We start from the raw sequence: 15,722 nt of genomic DNA on the forward strand, positions 1-15,722 counted from the left end.
CTATGGAAAAGAATGAACTGAAACCTATTGAAATGTTATGGTCATTTTGCAAAATGTCCGACATCTACACTAAAACCTAATACTTACCCCAACTCTTGAGATCTTTACAAATAAAACAAGTAACAACTTCAATTTTTAAATAATTTTCAATTGATTTGTTTTTTTATTGATTTATTAATTAAATTAAGTTATAATTAAGATATTTAAGTTAGTTTTTTTTCTGCTTCACACATTTTTTTTATCGTTTTATAAATCTAATTAATTTCAAATTAAATACGTTTAATTGGTATGATGTTGCGAACATAATTATACCTAAATAGATTCATTATATTTATGTACATAATCATTTGCCGTATGTAATTATTTATTTTATATTTTATAACTATTTTGCACATGTGTTGTTTTTTTTTTTTTTAATTGTATATTTAAAGTGATTTAACATAATTGTTTAAATTTAATTATTGCATAAACTGTACAAAATGAAAAAAATGTTTACAAAACTAATACAAATACATATAAAAACACACATACACACACGCACACAAATCAATAGCAAAAATTATAATGTAAAATAAAACAAATTAGGAATTTATCACAGTAATAAATTTACTTAATGCTAATTTACATACATGTAAACAAACTTACATACATATATATGTATGTATGTATTTATATGTTATTAAGTTTATATGTATGCATCTGTGTGTGTTTGTGTAATAATGTGCCTGTATGTTTGCATTAAGTTTGTAAACTCGTATGTGTAAAATGTTTTCCTAAACTTTTAAAGATTTTTTAATTTTTTTTCTTAAAAATTTGTTTTCTCTTTTATTATTTAATCTGAGATTAAAGATGAAACATTTATTTAAGACTTAACAACTATTTTAACTTAACTTAAACTAGTGATTAAAAGGAGCTTAAATAAAGTATTTCTATAAGAAGTATACATACATATATTTATTTGCACTTAACCCACTTATTTTCTATTTATTAGAAAATATGTTTTTGAAATCAAATAGTGTTTTTTTGGAAACTGCTGAAATGAAAAGGAAAAAAAGAATTTCAATTAGAATCTATAGTTTAAGGTGGCTTTAGCTAACAAAGACCAACAAAATTTGAAAAAAAAAAATTAAAACTCTGTGACTTAAGTAAACTTTTCTAAAGGATTGAGTTGCACTGAATTCAAGTTTAGAATCTCCGATTTCTACATAACACAAAGACATCAAAAATTTATAAAATACTTCGTATTTATGCAGTTATAAAGTGTTAAACATGTCAAACAATTATGAATGTATAGTCGGACATTGCCGACTATATGAAACCCTACACCAGTAAGTATGTTAAAAAAAGTGGATAATTTAAAAAAAAATAAAGCATTTAATTTGTTCTTTAACCATATTGTGGAATATTTTTACGTATTATTGACAGAAAAAGAGATTTTCTACAAGAGGACTCACAGGGGAGTAAGGGTAAATATGGGCCTATCCTTATAAATTTTGGTAGAGGAATTTATGTCTACCTCAAAGTTATTTATGTAGATTTTAATCGTTTTATTAGAAATTGTAAGTGAATTTTGATCTTAAAGACATTTTCTGAAGGGGAGTTTGTATGGGAGCTAGGGTCAAATGAGGCCCGATCACTATAAAAGTTATTAGTGTCATTTATCGTTCTATAAAACTAAGTTTTGAGGAATTTTGTTGCATAATTTTGAGCCTTTAGGCTCATAATTTAACGTAATTATGAGCCTAAAGGCCCGATGCGAGGGGTACGGTTGTATGGGGCTAGGCGAAATAATGGACTGAATAATGGACCATTTTCAATAGCGTTCGTCCTTGAACCAAGAAAAGAGTATGTGCCAAATTCAACTTAAAAATTGCGAAATGCAGCATGCGCACAAGGTTTACATGGACACACAGACAGACAGACGGACTAAGCTAAATCGACTCAGAAAGTGATTCTGAGCCAATATTTTTGGGTGTTACAAACATCAGCACAAACGCATAATACCCTTTCCACTATAGTGGTGTAGGGTATAAAAATTTGATTAAAACAACGTATCTCGATCTGATGGATCTGAAGCCAAATCCTGCCAGAATTTGTTGATCTATATATTTATTTAAAACTTCACTTTTATATACATATGTTTGTCATTCTGTTTGTAAGTTCCAAGTCTTTAAAGATAGTAAAATCGATTAAGTTATGTCCGTCTGTCTGTCCGTATGTTTGTTGAAAGCAATTTTCTGAAGACCCCAGATAACTTCGAGAACAAAATCATCAACAATTCTGACAGACATGCTTTCGAGAAGTTTTCAATTAAAAATCAGCAAAATCAGTTTATAAATAACAAAAATCATATTATATATAAACCGACTTTTCTGATATTAAAGAAGAAACTTCTCGAAAGTATGAGTAATTATATAATTGAAAATTTGGATCCCAAAGTTATTTGAAATCTTTAGAATTTCTTTGAACAGACATCGACTGCACTTTTCGTGAACATTCAGACTTTATATACTTTATAGAGCCGGATAATTAAAGAAAAGTTATACTCACAAAAGGTGCAGGTTATACAAATAATTCGTGTTCAAATTTCATCTAATAATTGCTTTCAGTTTGATGAAATTCGATCCATTTGACCCTTGACCCATATAAGATCCTTATCAGAAAATCAATTTAACTTTAACATTATAATAATTGACTTGTATTAGCATCACGATAAAATTCGGAATAACAACATTGTCAGATTAAGGATCTAAATCTTCTGTCAGATATGCTTTTGAGAAGTTTGAAATTTAAAATCGGTTCATAAATAACGAAGATATGAACAAAATGCATATTATATATGAACCGACATTTCTTATTTTAAGAAAAACTTCTAGAAATTATGACTTCTAGAATTATTGAAAATTTAAATCCCTTAGGGCTTTAGAAAATCCAAGGGTCTTTAGAAAATTGTTTTTGCAGACAATAACTATCGGTAAAGACCCAGACTATATAATTTGTAGGTTCAAAACCTATAGACAAGTTCTACTCACGAAGGTGCAGGGTACTCTGGTGTAGAGTATCATGTGGTTAGGATTGATCGACCATAATTTATTTATACGTTGATTTATCATTTTGATACTAACCTTTTATAAAACATTTTGCTCCAAATATGAATTCTAAGGTTTCGATTAATATTTCATTTCTTAAACTGGCGGTACAAATCCAGCTCCTGACAATTGTTGACTGTAAGTAAATAAACAGAAGTTGGTCTGAATTAACAATCGCAATTAAGAAAATATTATATATGCAAAAGGTAACAGTTAGAAGGGAAATTGTTAAAAATAATATATTCTTCTTAATTCTTAAAATTTTAGATTAAAACTTCTTTACCATTCTTTTATAATTTTAAAAATTTCTACCAGAAAGTTTAATTCTTATCAACTTACCTTTTAAATATCGATTTATATGGTTGATCTTGATCTTGATGGGAGGAACCGGAACTACAACTACTACCACTAGAATTCTCATCTCTCGGTGAGTAATCATAGGAGCGTGAATAAGTCAAATTATAAGGATTATTATTGCTGTGGCTATTGATGTGGTGGTGGTGGCTGTTGCTGGTGGTGATGGAGTTGTTGATGTTGTGGCAGGTAGCGGTCATATGGGCTTGCGTAGCGGTAAGTAGTAGATTCGTGGCCAATTGTACGTTCGGCACTTTCATATTCGGTGGAGTTTGGGGTGGAGTATCGGGTTGGGCTTCGGGAAACCCCATCCCCCGTTGCAGAGGATTCGAGGATTGTGGATGCTGCTGCGACTGTTGATGATGTTGCTGCTGCTGTTGCTGGGTAAGATGAGAGTTTGGGACTGTGGTTGTTAAGGAGGCTGCTGCTGTAATAGGCGGAGTGGTGGGGGTAAGCTGCTGAGAATTGTTGCTGGTGTGTTGATGATTGTTGTGACTGCTGGTTTGGGAATTGTTGCTGTTGTTGTTGCTGCTGCTGTTGTAGGCTGTGATATTGTTGGTAGCCATAACTCCTAGAAAATTCTCGTAAGCTGTAGAGGGCCCCCGTGTATAAGGATTTATGTTGTAATTTCCACTCATCATATTGTTGTTGCTGCTGTTGTTGTTGCTGTTGCTGCTGCTGTTGGGCAGTAAACTGCTCATTTGCTGCAGCTGCTGCATGGGATGCTGGTGATGTTGCTGCCGCTGCTGTTGTTGGGCCATGAAAGCTGCCGAGTGTGGTGGTGGTGTTTTGCTGGCGACTGTGTCGGCTAAACTCCAGATTTTCGGCTTGCTGGCTGGAATTGGTACGCCACAGTCCCGGCTCATGGGGTTTTTTGACTCGCTATCATGTTTATTACCCACTAAACTTTCAGCGGCTGCATGAGCATAACCCGAGGAAAACATCGATTGCTGATGTTGATAATAAGCAGGATGTTGGTGATGATAGGGATGATAACCATGCGGATGACTAGAGCCATGATAACCAGAACCGGGAAAATTTAAACTCATTCTAAGATCTCCCGGATGATTGGGATTTTTCAGATGATCATCTTCATCAGATTTGTCTAGATCTGCTTAGAAATTGAATAAAAATACGAAGAGATTTTAAAATTAATTTCAGTAATTTTACTTAAGCATTAAATAATCTTAAACTGACCTTTTCTGCCCGACAAATTCATTTGGCCCATTTGTGAATTTCCGCCATGCATCTGTGACGGTTTGCCATCATCCATATCCTTGTCATCTTTATCATCATCCGAATTCATACCATCGTCATCATCGTCCGTACGATTCTTTGGCTCCCACGTCATTTTATTCTCCTTTTTCAAACGTCTTCTGGCATTGGCAAACCACGTCGACACTTGTGTCAAAGTCATTTTCGTTATAATGGCCAGCATAATCTTTTCACCCTTCGTGGGGTAGGGATTCTTTTTATGTTCATTTAGCCAGGCTTTCAAGGTGGCAGTTGATTCTCGGGTAGCATTTTTACGTCTAGCAGCCAAATCGTAAGAGGCACCATAACTGCAACGAAAAAGAGAAAACAGAAATATTTTTTTAAGATTTATTTTAAAGTTGCGAATTGCATATTAAATCACAGCAAAAATATTCAAGTGTTTAAACAGCATCCTTTAAATCCCAACAGCAGCAGAAGCAAGTTTTTATCTTGCTGCTGCTTTAGTTTTTCAATGAACCTCATTTTGGTTTAAATAATGTTTTTTTTCAAAAATTCTTGTTGTTTCTTTTTATTGTTGGTTTTTCTCTGTGGTTTTTTAATTTAATCGCTGGATTTTTTTATGAGTTTTTTTATAGTCGCTAGAAAGACCGCAGTATGTGCACAGAATTTAACATTCTTGTTAAAAGATGTTATTTGCTGTTGCTGTTTTATTTTTTTTCGTTGTTTTAGCATTTTTTTATTTTTTCTATTTGTTCCTGGCTTATGGAGTGCTAACGTTGTTGGGTTATCACTACAACTTAAGCAAGGACGTTGGCCAGCAGTGTTGGCTGGTTATTATGCGTTTTGGGTTTTAATAATATTTCTCTAGCTGCTTAATTTTCGTTTTGTTTTTTTGTTGTTAATACTTTATAAAAAATGCATTTTAAAATGGTTGTGTTGTTCGCTAGACTTTATCTTTATGAAATAAACATTGTAGCAAGAATTTTAATTTTATTTTTTAGTACTGTGTTGAAAAAAAGACTGTATTACGATGCATTTTATGATTTAAGAATTTTAAAATTAATCTTTAAAAGAATTTAATACGTGTGTTAAATGGAGCGTATGTTTAATATTTAATTTAAAATATAGCAGACAATAATCATACGCCTGTGTATACAGCAACTAAAAATGCAGAAATCTATTTCTTATTAATAATTCAGTATCTCGTGAACTAATAGAGATGTCGTTATGAATCTTCACTTACTCGAAGCTGAGACTTTCATCTGAGAGTTAGTACTCTTAGATTGCATTATTATTGAGCGCTAGTAGCTTTTGGTAGTACATATCTCATTGACATCATTAGAGTTCCAATATTACTTCGCAGTGGCGAGCAACAGCATGTTGAACCCATGAATCACTTTGCATATTATTCGAAATAAGAGGGAAAGGGTCAGGGTCGGTAAATCAGCCCGCACATTGCTAAATAGGCTTTAATTACCAGTATAGAGAACAATTTCAATTAGTTGCATCCATGTGCAAAATAGCTCCAAACACATGTGTGAAACATGTTCTCATAGTGCTAATTATGTAGATACAATGTTCATATGTTTGGTTCAGGAGAGCGGCCAGATAACTTAAAATCATTGAATCATTGCCCATGATCTTCAACAATAAGATGAATTAAGCCTCACTACTCTGTCGATCCGTTCATTTAGAATTTATATAGGATATTGTGAATATTAATCGATAGTGATCGGTTTCAATGATAATTGTGTCGGCTGTATTAGTCTGCGATTTAACCATGTTTGTTGGAATATTCAAGATACAAGTTTTCCAGATATTGTAAGCTTTATACTGTTCGATCAAATCCCCCGGGAGCATACTACCGTAATGACTATTTGTAATCGGAATGAATTATTGCAATTCCCAGGGAAAATAGGTGCTACTAATACTTCTAAACTACCAGGACTATAAACAGTTGATGTTCAGCATTTCCTTGAAATAATTTGAGAAGGGATCCAACCAGAGAACAACGAAAACTAATAGCCTGCAGAGAAGAGGTTCTGACTTTGTCTTGTCTTGGTTATTGAAGAGGTCCCATCAGAGTATGGAAGAAAATGTTGGTTAGAGAAATGATGCACGGTAATGTCTATAACTCAGGAAAAATTCGGTTCTAATTTTCCTTCCTTGCCCTGTTTGTTCTGGGTTTGCTGTGTTCATATAAGATTCTCTGTGATTAAGAACAAGGTCTTCGGCTTATTTCGTGATTGTAAACAGAATTGATGTTTTTGCATCTCTGAAGTTAGGCAAAGGCTAAGCTATGCAAATGATACTTGTACATGGACCGGCACATAAAAGTCATCCCACTCAGTGGTTGGAAAACTACCACCGTGAAATAAGACCAACACGACAATTGTTCACGTAAAGCAACTACGTCATCTGGTTCGATCTTCATAGCCTGAACGTAATGTCAATAACCTGTGCCGAATTCCCGCATACGTGACAGAAAAAATATTCAAATCGTAAACATATTTCAATTTTGAAATTATGTACGAAGTGAAATCAAAACGTATAATTGATTTAATATTTTACTAATAGTTAATTACTCATACGCCTCCCCATTTTGATACAAATTATAATTTTTATTAACAACTGAAAATTTTTGTCGACAACTCTTATGAAAATAAAACTTTAAACTAAAATACTTAACATTCAATTTAAAATAATTTTGAAAACCTATGCAAATAATAATTATAGAGAAATAAACTTTTTGTTCAACTTAAAAGCAACAACAAAAGTTTATGTCTTCATCTTAAGCCTTAACCGTTTATTATAAACAAGGTAGGCAGATTGTGATTTAAAGCAAAATGTAAAAAAAAAAATGGAAAAGTTTAAAACTTAAAAACCACCTCCATTTGTTTTTACAAAAAAGGAGAAAAAGAAAAACATACAAAAAACAACATTGCATGTGTGACAAACATTTGTAAGAAATGAATGCGAATCAGTTGAGTGATTGAATGAATGAATAAACCAACAAACGAACGAATGAGTGAGTGAACGAGTTAATAGCTCAGTTCTTCTCTTCTTTTATTTTACATTATGGCAGTTGTGAAGCTACTGTTGCACGAATCTAAGCTATGCATATTGTTGTTTTTATTATATCAACACTATAATTTGCTTATGAAGCAGACTAAAACAACAACAGTAATAAACAAAACAACGACAGACTGACTGCACATACACAAGCTAAAGTGGGTGGCAATTGTAAAAAATTATAAAAACCAAACAAAACAAAACAAACTGCCATATTGAAACAAAAATTAAATCTCTATATAAAAAAAAAACTAACAAAAAATGTACGAGTCTAAAGTTTTTAAACTGTGTAATCTTGTTAACAAATCAAATACTTGTTCACACACAACTCACAACACAAAAACAAGAGCAAAGGCGTCTAGATCCCAAAGTACACACAGCAACAATTTTAACAAATTATAAAAATAAAATATACAAAAATAACAATTATAGTCAGTACAGTAGGGGCAAAATAATAGTAGGTTTTGCTTATAGCAGTTGTTGGAAAATATAATTTTTTTTTTAAATTAAACAAAACTCATGAACAAAAATAACAAAATATATGGATTTTTTTTTTGCACAAATTAACTGAAAACCTGTAATTATTTTCAATATTTATTTTTATAGATTTTGTTCCCTGTATTTAAGAGCATGAATTAGTGTTCGCGGTTTTTAAGCTGTTGTTATTGATGGTTGGAAAAATCATTTTAAAGATACGCATTAGTTTTGTTAACATTATAAATAATTAAATTAAACAATAGCCATGACAAAACCAATATCCAGACAAAACTACATTAGTTAATGGTTACAATCACATTGATGAAATAATTTGGGGAAATGGGTTGAGATTGATTTCCTTTGAATATGCAAGGTTTATTTAAAATGTTATAAGAGAACACTTATACATACATATTTTGCAAATTCAGTCGATAGCAATAAGTTATCTAAATACATCTTAGCGCCTTAACCCAAATAATTCAGCAAGGCTAGATATATTTAATATATTTCCTCTTGACATTTAGAAAGAGACATTCACAGACATCCCTGTTATTGTAACCGCCACAAAATTCATTACAGTCGAGCTTAAGTCAATCTCCATGTCCAGAGAATACGTTTACTTTGCTTCCTCTAAGTACATAACTATGTCAATAGTATTTGATAAAAGCTGAAGATACTACTTTTAACAAATCTCAACAATGGTCGAAATACGCATTCACAGAAATTCAAAGCATATAAAACATTTTTTGTATAGCTGTGCCCATAATCCTGTGCCACCACTCAGAATATCTACCATCAAACTAACCTCCAACTTGCTCATTTTGAGTAGGTTCTCGTTAGGATCCTTGTAGTTCTACCCACCGTTTTAATATACCATGGGTTTCTTTCGCACACTTTAGGGGAGTATTTTATTGGGTTCGTGCTTATGTTTGTAACGCACAATAACATTGGTCCTATACCCACCTAGAAGATCATTTTCTGTGTCGATTTAGCTATGTCCGTCTGTCCGTCCATGTTAAGGTTGTTATCAAACTACAGGTCGCAATTTTAAAGATAAATCAATGAATTTGGCACATGATCTTCTATTGTCCCAGGGACAAAGCGTATTATTTATGATTAAAATTGGCCCATTATTTCACCTAGCTCCCATACAACTGAACTCCCGAATACAGCTTGTAAACCTTGTAATCAAACTACAGGAAGCAATTTTGAAAATAATTCAATGAAATTTGGCAGATATTTTATCGTATCGCGACCGGAAGTCTATTGAAAATGGTTAACATCGGTCCATTGTTTCACCTAGCCTCCACACAACTGAACCCTCCGAATAGGAGTTTTAAGTTCATAATTATGTTTATGCCTCATTTCACACAAACCGCTTTAAAATGTCTCTTTCAAAATTTTACTTAAATGTTCACAATTCTATTCAGCATTGAAAACTTTTATGAAAACTAAATGCACTCATGATATGTCCTATAATGGATTTTTGTCATTTCGCCCAAAATTATAAGCCGTTCAGTTATATGTTTCAACGTTTTCAATATACATTTTTTTAAGCTAAATTTTCAAAAATTGTATAAAAGTTATAAACCCTAATGTATAGTGAACTCTCTTTTGTAGTTTGATATAGCACTTGTTGTTTAAAGAAATTTTCCAGGAATTGATCTAGTTACACTTTAATAATCCTTCTATGACACAGGACTAAGTCGTAATTTCATGCCTATAGTTCTCCTACTGATGATCCTTATTCACTCCTATCCTCTATGAGGTGTCTGCAATTTAATTTCCAATGATGATTATAGCTAAGTACTTAACTCTGTCTGCCACTGGTATCTTCTTGGAAAATTCAATATATTTCGAAATGTTTGTCTATCGTGTAAAAAGACAGAATTCCATCTTCGCCAATTGAGACTTCTCGGTTGAGCCCAGCTCAAGGTCTTATTTATTATAGCCTTTCAGCACTTCGATACAACTAAATTGAATACTTTTCCCTTAGAAGTATAACGACATCATCTGCATAGCGGATAGGTCTATGTCCCTTTTCTGTTAGTATCCTTTGGAGGCTATTAATCGTGGTTACGCCGAGTAAAGGTTAGCAAATGCCACCTTATGGCGTAACGCAAAATACTCTTTTCCTCATATTTATCCATTGTTTTCTTAACATGTAGTTGTTTGAGTTACGAAGCAACCGATAAAAGTGGTCTAAGAATTTGATAAGAATATGCCGCACGTTATTAATGGGCCCTACGAAGTCAATGCATACCGCCTGTGTTTACAGTTTACTATCAAAGGATTCATCTATATGGCGGACAACAACGTTAAACATGGTTTCAACCGATCTTTAATATTCTTACAAAAAACATCTCAGAATATATAATTAATATGAGAGACTTTGTATTTATTAATCTATCACTATAATGTATAGTTGGAATTAAAATAGGCGGGGTCATATAGTGGGCGTTACACCTCCCTGTTTAAAATTTTTCATAAACTTTTTATTGTCAGTATAAAACCATTAAAACAAAAATGAACTAATTTATTTCACTTTATTTAGTATAAATACAAATGGGCGTAATCTGAATAGTGGGCGTGGCATCTTCTATTAAAATAACTATTTAATTAATACCTAGCATAAAACTAAATCCAAAAGTGTGAGAAATAAGATTTTAATTTTATGTAATTTATATCAAAATCGGCAGAATTGATTTAGTGGGCGTGTCACCTTATACCAAAATAAAAACCTATTATTGAATTTATTAAATTCTTAATTACCTTATAGAGTTGTTTGTTCGAAAATACCACAAATATGGCGATTATTATTGCAATTATGTGAGCCTGAAAACCCTTACAGCTATTCGATGTGATTGTGATGTAGTTTTGCAATAAACTTTTACTTAATAAAACTATGTAGTAGTTTTAAATAACTTTTGTCAAGTGCATTTATATGAATTTATTGCAGTTCTTGTGAAACAAATTCTATAAACTTGACACGCACACAATATTTGTTGAGGTAAAATTTCCATCACATTGGTTAGGGAGTACGTAGAACATGCTATACTGTAAATTACAAAATTATTTTTTTAAAAGCAATTATAGGTGATTATTTCCGCTGGCATTGTAAACAAGTGAAATATTTCGCTTTTTTATATATATGTGTAGATTTTCACAGGTATATACATAAATATATTAGGAATAATTGAGGAATAATAGTGGGTCGTGTCCATTTATATGATATTTGATTTGTAGCATAGTATAGGATGCACTGGGAGTTTTTTCCCAGGGAAAAAGGGAACAAACTCCCGGGGAATAATTGTTCATATTTGTATATCCTTTAAAGGTTATTTCCTCACAGTATGTGTATGATTATTAATGTCTCTGCTGGGAATTAAAACCATGATCAGCAAACTGAAATACTAGCTCTCTACAAATTATCATTAATAAAAATTTAATAACTTATAGATGCTCATACTACTTATAGACGCGAATTTTAAATAATTTCTTTTAACAAACTTATAAAATTAACATCTCAAAACTTACCCATAGGCAGACATAGGATCATATGAATAATAACCAGTAGTGGGTTGTAAACCAGCCGAAGTCCAGGCCGTCATATCAGTACCCCCAGTAGAATCTTTTAAACCATAAGGATTACTCTAGAAAAATAGAAAGAAAAAAGTTTTAAATAAAATTAATATTTATAAATTTTCAATTTATTAATTGTTTAATTAAAGCAAAATCATCTTTAAATCAATTTAATGCTCTTGTAAACTGACACATAAAATTTATTTATAAATATTTAAACAACAAGTAAAAAATAAAAAAAAATACATGTGTTTAATTTTCAAAAGCCATAAAAACTGATATTTTCCCACAGTATTTAAACGGTCAGAAATGACAAGAGCAACAGCAACAACAACACAACTAATCTATACATATTTATTAATATGATTTTTACAACAACATTAACATTCAATAGTTTTATTTATTTGTCACAAAAATTTTGTAAAACATGTTGTTTAACTCGTACTTATAAAAATTCAACAAATTATAAAACATTCAATACAATTTCCATTTCCAGCCTAAACAAGTCGTTATGTCCGTCTGTTTTGTCTGTCTGACGACGACCACAACATTTTGCTATGGTCGCAACTGGAATTCATACCTCAAGCTAAATAGATGGACGTAAATATGTATTGTTAGTTAACAGACATCAGAATACAAATATATAATAAAACAATAAAAAAAAAACAAAGTTGCTTAAATAACTCTACTATAAACAGCTTGACTAGAATAATAAATAAATTTATAAATAAAATAGTACTTTATCTTCTTCTTCTTTTTCTAAGTTGTAAATCTGTATTTAGTGGTATGGTCTTCATTTGGCTTCAACTCATCTTTGGAAAAAAATAAATACAAACAAAATAACAATGGTGGAAGAAAAACACTATGGATAAATAGTTAACAATTACACTATACATAACATTATATGATTATGGCGTTTGTTAGAGTTACACCAATAGCAATAACAAATTTAACTAGCAACTGGCAAATGTATTTTTAATTGTTTCATTTAAACCATTTCGTTTCGTTTTGTACTGAAACAAATGGTCTCAATAATCACGATACGCTCTGAATGTCAGTTTTACAAATAATACAGAAATTATGTTATTGTTGTTATTGTTTCTTTATTTTTTTAATTTAGACAGTGATAGATCATCGTGTTATTGGTACAATTGCTAGTTAGGTAGGTATGTGAGAGTAAAATAACTTTTATTAATTTGCAATGAATTGTATATAACCTTCAGCAGTGATTTCATTTAAGTTATGTTAAATTATCAGTCATCATTTGAAGGGTATAACTGAAGCTTTCCTCCTTATGTAACCACTAACGGTAATTACATCATCGCGGACCTTAACTTCCAACGGGGGTGTCCAATAAAACAAAAAACAATCTATAAAAAACAGATAATGTAATAATGATGATCCACGGGTTAAATTACCCAAGTGCTGATAGGTCGTCGTTATCCTGCAACGTTAGCAAGATAATACTACAGAGTTGAGTATTTTGACATGTACAGCATCTTGTTGGCAACAATATAGTGGAGAAAGAGAAGGATAATTTTGGAGGAAGTTCCATTCAATCTACGTCTTTAAATGTGGGAAGAGGTGTCAACCCAGATCACTGAAATAATAATAACAACATAATTCCAACAAAGCAAACATTTAAGAAAGTTTAAAAGGTTGAAGAAAATGCTGCAGAATATGAAATTAGAATAATCCTACGATGTTTCGAATAATATATCGGCTTCTCTTTCAACGCATGAGGAACATAGTCTTTGCAAGATCTAGCAAAGATCTAAACACTGGGAATAGGTCCAAGACGAAAAAACTTCTCGTCCAAGGACCAATACTGAAAACTTTGCGCCAAGAAAGAGAAACAAAGCTAAAAGCGAAATTAAGATAGAGTGTGCAGGGTGTCTATGGTGCCAGAATATACACCCATCTATCTGTCTATTGGTCTATCTATCTATCTATCTATCTATCTATCTATCTATCTATCTATCTATCTATCTATCTATATATCTATCTATCTATATATCTCTCTATCTCTCTATCTATCTATCTATCTATCTATCTATCTATCTATCTATCTATCTATCTATCTATCTATCTATCTATCTATCTATCTATCTATCTATCTATCTACCTATTTATCTATCTATCTATCTATCTATCTATCTATCTATCTATCTATCTATCTATCTATCTATCTATCTTTCCTTTATACAAAAAAACGTTGACACATTTCTCTTGTTTAGTTTAAAACTGATAAAATTTGTTAAATAATGTTATTTAACAAAAAATATTTGTCTGCAGTTCTGATTTTTTTAACGTTTTTTTAAATAAAGCCATAAATAATGTCTGTCCAACCATCTGTGTGTCTGTCCCTACTTTATCTGTACATAAATATTTATTAACAATAAGTTTGCTTCGTTTTGTCTGTCTGTTTCTTTATTTAAGTTATTTGTTATTGCAAACAGTGTTTTACGATTGGTCAATATTTGTTAAGTGTGGGCTGGCTGTTTCTACACAGCGCACATCTTAGATACAATTCCATACAGACATTAATCACATCCAAAACAAACAAAACAATAAAAATATTTTGTATTTTGTAGTTCTTTTTTATCTATTCACCATTACTGTTACTTAATAAAACCATTTTGGTAATATGCTGATTTTTTTTTGGTTGAGGTTTTCAACGTATTGTTGTTTTTGGTATGATTTTTACAAAACTTGTCTATTTATTTAGTTGTTGTAGAGGAGTATGTATGAGTATTTTATGTATTTTAAGTTGATTAACCATATTTTGTTTTTGGATTTAAATGTTACTGTGTGTGTGTTTGTGAGTTTCTTTTAATTTATGTTCTTTTGTATATTTCTTTTGATGGTTAGTTGTAGGTAGTAGTAAAGATTTTTTATTTTATTTATTTTTTTCAAACATTTCATCTGTTTATTATTGTCAAACTTTGATTTATGTGACATAATTAACATTTTTAATTATTTTAACATTATGTTTCAAATAAATGTTTTATTAATTTCTGAAATCACCTCATTTTTTCCATTATTGGTTGGAAAATCAACGAACCGACCACATAATAAAATTTTAAAAATAATGTTCATGTTCCAAGACACCGTACGTCTATAAATTGTCTTTGAACAAACGACTTTTCAGTTTTTTTCTCACGTTTAACTGTTGTATTTCTTTTTTTTTAAATACATACATATATACATATTTATTTAAAGTTTTATTTAAAGAAATATTTAAATGATTTCTTAATAAATGTCAATATGTTGTTTGATATAAAAATTGGTATTTTATTTCCGGCGTTTTTCTTTGATCTAAATTTAACGCAAATTTTGCGTTTGAAATTATTTAAATTATTTATGGTTGTCGAAAGTAAAGGCCGTTAAATTAAATATCAATTACAAAGTTATTAATACAAGAAAATGTAACGATTGTGAATTTGGTGAAAAAATGAATATCATGTTAATTGGAGAATTTTAAGATGCACCACCACTAATGCAGCATATTACAAGATAAAATCTCCACCATTAAAAGAGTAACAAACTGGATGAAGTATTAGAGGATATTTAAAAGGAATATTCGAGGATATTTAAAAGGAATATTCAAATGTCTATGTGGAATCTATAGGACGTCCAGATTGTTTGGCGAATGTAGGAATTAGAACCTGGAGCTTCTCTGGGTACGAGACATGCCAATGTTCCGGGGAATGATATTTTCAATACACTAGTGAGGACAGGTGCTCGCCCTCATATCAACGATGTTGACACAATTGTTGGTGTTCGTTTCCCTCTTCTGCCGTAAATCTCTAATTCATCAAGATTTCTTTAGAACTGCTTAAATCAGTTCCATGACTACTTGCTCAACTTTTTGGAACACATGACCACCGTATTATGGCAACTGATTTCAAAGTTTGTTGGTGCTTTCTAGGG

General features: G+C 31.3%; 1 protein-coding gene across 3 annotated transcripts in view; it reads right to left on the reverse strand.

The window, feature by feature from the left end:
• Window positions 1–595: 595 nt before the first annotated feature.
• The window catches only part of LOC111689222 (homeobox protein araucan-like), a 44,695-nt gene continuing 29,568 nt past the window's right edge, over window positions 596–15,722 (reverse strand). Inside the window, exons 3-7 of one of the 3 annotated variants that reach the window (XM_046952034.1) lie at window positions 11,745–11,860; window positions 4,641–5,005; window positions 3,429–4,554; window positions 3,126–3,225; window positions 596–1,033 (exon numbers count right to left, since the gene is read on the reverse strand). In XM_046952034.1, coding sequence (XP_046807990.1) covers window positions 3,186–3,225; window positions 3,429–4,554; window positions 4,641–5,005; window positions 11,745–11,860 — 1,647 coding nt within the window. In that variant the 3' untranslated portion in view covers window positions 596–1,033; window positions 3,126–3,185. Of the gene's footprint in view, window positions 1,034–3,125; window positions 3,226–3,428; window positions 4,558–4,640; window positions 5,006–11,744; window positions 11,861–15,722 lie in introns of all 3 variants that reach the window. The other 2 variants (XM_046952033.1, XM_046952032.1) reach the window with 2 other exon arrangements.

The sequence above is a fragment of the Lucilia cuprina genome, chromosome 5 (genome assembly GCF_022045245.1).
Source record: "Lucilia cuprina isolate Lc7/37 chromosome 5, ASM2204524v1, whole genome shotgun sequence".
Lineage (NCBI taxonomy): Eukaryota > Metazoa > Arthropoda > Insecta > Diptera > Calliphoridae > Lucilia > Lucilia cuprina.